Source organism: Fringilla coelebs (genome assembly GCF_963513975.1).
Source record: "Fringilla coelebs genome assembly, chromosome: 5".
NCBI lineage: Eukaryota > Metazoa > Chordata > Aves > Passeriformes > Fringillidae > Fringilla > Fringilla coelebs.
In genome coordinates this window covers 50,995,170-51,001,169 of record NC_140033.1, presented here as the reverse complement: position 1 = coordinate 51,001,169, position 6,000 = coordinate 50,995,170, and the positions used below count along the sequence as shown (strand labels likewise).

General features: G+C 46.8%; 1 protein-coding gene across 1 annotated transcript in view; it reads right to left on the bottom strand.

Moving 5' to 3' along the window:
* Window positions 1–228: 228 nt before the first annotated feature.
* MYH9 (myosin heavy chain 9) overlaps window positions 229–6,000 on the bottom strand; it is a 70,335-nt gene continuing 64,563 nt past the window's right edge. Inside the window, exons 34-41 of the mRNA XM_084206496.1 lie at window positions 5,753–5,914; window positions 4,947–5,075; window positions 4,520–4,608; window positions 4,190–4,313; window positions 2,907–3,115; window positions 2,407–2,515; window positions 1,936–2,108; window positions 229–1,774 (exon numbers count right to left, since the gene is read on the bottom strand). Coding sequence (XP_084062622.1) covers window positions 1,654–1,774; window positions 1,936–2,108; window positions 2,407–2,515; window positions 2,907–3,115; window positions 4,190–4,313; window positions 4,520–4,608; window positions 4,947–5,075; window positions 5,753–5,914 — 1,116 coding nt within the window. The 3' untranslated portion in view covers window positions 229–1,653. The remainder of the gene's footprint in view (window positions 1,775–1,935; window positions 2,109–2,406; window positions 2,516–2,906; window positions 3,116–4,189; window positions 4,314–4,519; window positions 4,609–4,946; window positions 5,076–5,752; window positions 5,915–6,000) is intronic.

Genomic DNA, 6,000 nt, shown 5'->3' with positions numbered 1-6,000 from the left:
CCGGAGTCAGGAGCTGCTGGTGTTGCACTCCAGCTTCTCCTGCCCTGGCTGGAGGACCAGAACGTGCTTGCAGCACTTCAAGGGGCCAGGAAGACCAGAATATGGGCACAAGTTTCTTACTCAATTTCTAGCAAAAATGTAACAAAAAGCAGAGTTTCTGTGGCTGCACAGGGTCTTCAGTGCACTGAGGAGAGGAGTGAAGGGCAACACACGCACACGACTGCAGCACATGGATAATCTTTATTGGTAACATCAGTGGAGCACCAGTAAACCATTACTGACTGTAGTGGTGACACACAGCTGAGGCACATGCTAAGGCACTTTTATTATATAAAAAAATTTAAATTCTTCTGTGACAGCAATCAGGACAGGAGGCTCCTCCATTAGGGCGCTTCAGGCATACAGTATGGTGCTTCATATTTAAATCTTACTTTGCTCATAAGTAGGTCTAAATGCAGCATATACAATATGGTTAAGAATACAGGTAAATCCAGCAACCAGTGTACGGTGTAGAAAAGTAAAGACTATCTATATATAACCATGGTCCCAAGAGAAAGGCAGTGATAAAGACCTTTATTTTCTTTTCTTAATTACTTATTACAAGAAATACAAAGGCCTTACATATATCTGTGCAGATTAAAGGGTTTTTAATATACTCTTAGTCAATGGTGCACAATAACTAATCCCAACCCCTGGTTACAGAGCAGGTGCAAGAGGCTTGGACATGTCAATAAGAGGAATTTCCCTCCCCTTATCCCCACCCTCTGCCCACTACCCTATGAAATTCCTCTAGATTCTATTACCATTAAATATATTTGGTCCCCCAGAGATTCTTGGACAAGCACAAGGACATTGCTCTGCTCCCCCAGCCTGTCATTAACTACTGGTCCACACTACCTTAGATGAAACCGCTCAGAGGCAGAGACACAAACAGGACATCATTGCACTTCAGAGATCTGTCCAGACAGGAAAAAGAAGAAGAAGGGAGGAAAAGAGAAAAAAAATGGGGGGGGGGGAAAGACGCAAGAAAAAAAAAAAAAAAAAGAACTTTGGCAAGTCTTCCAGGTAAGCTCTCCTAAGAGGAGTTTCCCTCTTCAGCCCTCCCTGGAAACACATGAAAGAAGAAAGGGCAAATTGCCATGGCCAAAGCACACCGTTTTTCCTGAAACTGCTCCCAAACCACATGGGTGGGCAGATTAAAAGAGGCAGAAGTCTGAGGTCACTGAACATGATTGCCGAAAGCAAACAAAGAGGGAGGGGAAAGAATACAGGATGAAGCTTCCCTGCAGCTAGAATTGAAGACAAAAGGAGATTTACAGCAAAAATAATCTTTCCCTAGCCCCACTCCCTCCAAACTGTAAGGATTTACCAGCAGACATGGCACAGACAGTTCTACAGGCCTTTGCAGTGGCCAAACTGCTGGTCAAATTTCGGAGCCCTGACTCTTTGGCATTAAATACAAAGAGGATTAGGAAACTGGAAAGAGGAGAAAACTAGGAACACAGATGCCCGATGGCTCCAGACACACAGACCTGGGCTTGCTCTGCAGATCCCCAGCCAATTTAGGAGGAGAGGGTTTGCTGAAAGTCCAATGGAAGAGGGGAGGGTAGGTGGGTCACTCCCTCACATGTAACCTGGGTCAAATGGGAGGACTTATTCAGTAGCTTTGGCATCGCCAGCATCTGCCTTGCCATCCACTTCCTCGTCGGACACCGACTCTCCTGTTCCCTTCCTGACCATGCGGCGTGTCATGACGAAGGGCAGGTCCCCACGCCTAGGGAAGGACACGTGGCACGTCAGCAACATTCCATGGAGCTCACAGGCAAGGCAGGCTGAGGCGGGGAAGCACCTGGCCCTGCTGTTTGCTGTGGGCAGCTGCACAAAGCCCGTGCTGCACTGGCTGCCAAGGAGTGGCACAAAATGCTCCTCCCTTACCTGAGTTTGCTCTTCAGGGAGCTGACTTCTCTGTTCATGGCATCCGCTGTTTCGGTGGCATCCTCCAGCTCCCGCTGCAGCTTCCTACGGGATGCATTGGCTCGCTGGGCCTCCTCTTCTGCCTCCTCCAGCTGGCGCTTCAGCTGCTTCAAGCGCATGTTGGCCTTGTCCGCCTGAGCGTGTATGGGGCAAAAAACAATAAGAACTCAGTGTTTCCCCACAGTAGCAGCACAGTAGTCAGAGCAGTAAAAGCAGAGTTTCCAAAGCCCTCTCTTCCCCTTCTGAAGGGAATTGCCTAGGACTTGCAAGTCCTGGTTTTTCTTTAAAAGAATCACAGTTTCATCTGTCTCATCTTGTAATTATTACAGTGACAGGGAAGAAGAGAAATCCATAGGATGGTGAATGCCTTAGTTGTAGAAGGAAAAGCCTGCCCCCAGAAGACTCACAGACACTGCAGATCACTGTTCCCACCTGATCTTTGAATTGCTCAGCATTACGCCTCTCATCATCCACCTGCAGCAGGATGTCTTTCAGCTTCTTCTCGGCACGGCGCACCTGTTTGCTGGCAGCCTGGCGCTCCCTGAACACAAACACAGGGGGGCTCAGACAACAGCTTATCTCCCACTGCCCCAACAAGACCACCTGACCCGGGCAAGTTAGAAGTGAGGAAGATAGCAAAAGTCCTCCTTAACTTAGGAAGAAAAGGGGATGGGAAGCAATGTTCCCCAGAAATGACCAAAAGGCTGATGTCACACGGACAAGAGCTACAGAGGGGCAACAAGTGTACCGCAGCTACAGTTTTAGGAGTGTTTACTGTGAAAAACAAGGAAGGTGTGCCAGGATCTTACTTCTGTACTATCCTGTATACCTAGGATGAAGCTCTCACTCAGACAAATCAGAATTAAGAAGAGCTTAAAATCCCACAAGGGATGGAAGCTTGTAAAGCAGACAGAGTTTCTCCTAATACATACTTTGTCTCCATGTCCAGCTGCTCTTCCAGCTGTGCTATCTTTGCTTCCAAAGCTGTGATGGTAGCCTTGTACTTGGACTTGACAGCGCTCTCCATCTCCTGCAGTTTGAGCTTGAGCTCCTTGTTCTGGCGCTCCATCTGCTGGCGAGCGTTCTCGTTCTTCTGCGCGTTGCTGCGCTCGGCGTTCAGGTCGGCGTTCATCTGATCGATCTGCACCGAGACGGAGATAAGGACTGCTCAGCACAGCCAGTGCTCCTGCTGAAAGGCTCATTTATTTCTCAGGCTCAAAAAGAACAAGGACCCTGAGGGTGAGCTGAATACTTGGAATAACTCTGATGCAGAGGGAGCTATCTGTAGGCAGGACACTTCTCCAAGTATCTTAGTTTACCCAGATTTTCAAAGTAATTCCTTGAATAACAGGTTTATCAACCTCCTCTTAGGGCTAACTAAACTTGCCAATCACATTCACTGCCCTCTGGGGCTAAGGCCATGGTTTGGCACTTCACACAGTAATTATCAGTCTCTGAATTACAAAAATCCTGAGGCAAGTGGATCCAATACATGTGCTTTGCTAATTTATTGTTTATTTGCTGTCTGTCTGTTTCCAGTATAAAGCAGTGGCTTTAAAATACTGACTTACAGAGGGGTAAAAGGGCAAGAACTTGCCTACTTCCAAGCCAGGGCTCAGGCTGATAGTCAACCAAGTAGAGAACTACACTCTTGTCTGTCAGAATTAATAAGCCCTTTGGAAAACCATCAGCCCAGACCCTTGGCTTTGGAGTGCTAAGAAAACAGCATGCTCGACTCTCAAAGCTGGGCAGACAAAATATGGCATGCAACAGGCAGATCAAGATCAAGATCATGGTTTCTATAGCAGCCTAACAAATTTCTTATGTTCAGTCCATTTGAAACAGCATAGAACTGGCAGAAAAGTAATTTTCCGAACACATTGTGGCACTTTTCAGCATGTCAAGTTGGAGCAGCATGCCACAGATCATCTTTCTCAATATCCCTTAGTACAGAAAAAAGGACTGGGAGGGGGTTGGTTTGGTTTAAAATAAACTTGGGAGATTGTTCCAGCTACCCAATGATTTTAAATGGTCAAAACCAGTGAGTTAATATAATTCTGGCTGCTATTTTCAGTACTTTTGGTGGTTTAATCTTGCTCACACCTATGGCCTTCCGAGGCCCTGCACTGTACACAAGGCAGCTGCTGGCATTACTCAGAGCTCAACTGGACAATTCACAGACACCCCCATGGGCTGCTGCAGCCTGAACAGGTACCTGAAGATTTGCCTTCTTGAGCCGGTCATTGATTATTTCTGTGTTGCCCTGTTCTTCTTCTAACTCCTCCTCCAGCTGAGCTATCCGTGCCTCCAGGCGCCTCTTCTCCTCCATGGCCAGTGCTCTACAGGACACAGAGTCAAGAGAGCATTAATGCAGCACTGATGGCATCAATGCCTTGGGGAAAACTCGCAACTTGTACACAAAATTAGCTCAGTCTTTAGGGACCACAGGGGATACAGTGTGTGCTGCAGTCTATGTAAAAAAAACAGGCCAAGAAGCATTTTCTCACAGCAGCTCCTCCTCCCTCAAACGGGGAACATTGCTCACCCTTTACCACTGTTGTTGGCAATCTCATCAGCCAGCTCATCCCTCTCTTGCTGGGCTTGGCGCTTGGCACGCTCAGCAGCTGCAAGTTCCTGGAATGAAAACGAGACGGACACTGATCCAATAGGAAGCTAGCAATTAATGCAGCACAGGAAAAAGGAGTTACTGGTAATGGCTGGTATGGTCTCCAGCATGATCCAAAGCTAATTCTATGACATGGCCCTGTCCACCCCACAGCTTCCTTGGCTTTACACACTCCTATCACAGCTGTCAGGAAAGGGCCAAAGTCTGCATTTTGAATTGGACCTCATATTTGAGCAGAGCAAAAAGTGCAAAAGAAAGGAAATAAACACTCCAGCTTAGACTGCTACACATAGTTCTTGGCCAAAGAAAACAAACCAACTCTTGATTTTCATGCATATTCCATTACCTCCTGCAACTGGATCATCTCTGCCTCCATGCTTTTCAGCTTCTTCTCGTTTTCTTTGGCCTGTGCCAAGATCTCTTCTCTGGAAGTACGCGTGTCCTCCAGTTCCCGCATGTAATCCTTCATTTGTGCCTGAAAACAGAGAATAGAAAGGGACGAATTTCAGAGAGCTCATACTAAGAGATGTGGTTTGTTTGTCTTGTGGGAAACATGGATGGAAAACAGAAATAAGGATTCATTACTCTTCAGCAACCACAAAGGTTGCTGTAAAAACAAAAGGAATCATCCTTTTTGCATTTCACAAGTTACATGTAAAAATATCAATGGAAGCAAACAGGATTGCTTTTTGTAGAAAAAAAGTTTTGTCAGATAAATGGAGAGGGGAAGGGAAGGTATAGGGAGCTTTCTAGTGAAGCAATGGCATGAACAGTCTAGGGAAGATTTCGTTTTTCCTGAGAACAGGTCAGACAGGAATTGAAAAAGCACAACAGAGCCATCTTGGGGCAGGAGTAGGCCTAAATGTTATTTAAGGTCCTCTAGCTTTGCAGCTCTGTAATCCTTTCCAAAAACAAGGACCTTGAAGCAAGCACTAGAGTGGACTTTGCCTACAGCTTGTCTCCCAGGGAGTTAAACAGGCAGATTGGGATTAGAAGGATGCTTGAGATTGCCAAAAAATCTTTCACAGTGAACTGCTGCAAGATTCTGCTGCTCTTGACACTGATGCAATGTTCTGGCAAGGTGAAATCTTGCATCCTGTCTCCCTGGGTAAAAACTCTGCCCTGACAGCTGAAACAGCTGCAACACTTCACCTGCAGTTTGCGCAGCTGCTTGATGGCTTCTTCACGGTTCTTGTTAGCAGTGTCTATATGGCTTTCCAAATCCTTCAGGTCCATCTCGAGCTTCTTCCTGGCAGCCACAGCCATGGAGCGCTGCTTTCGTTCATCCTCCAGTTCTGCCTCCATCTCCCGAACCTGTGTGGAGCAGCAGAGGCATCAGCATTTCAGCTCCTTCCTTTCCCAGCACCCACTTCTCAAATTCCCCTTTCAAAGGCTGTGTA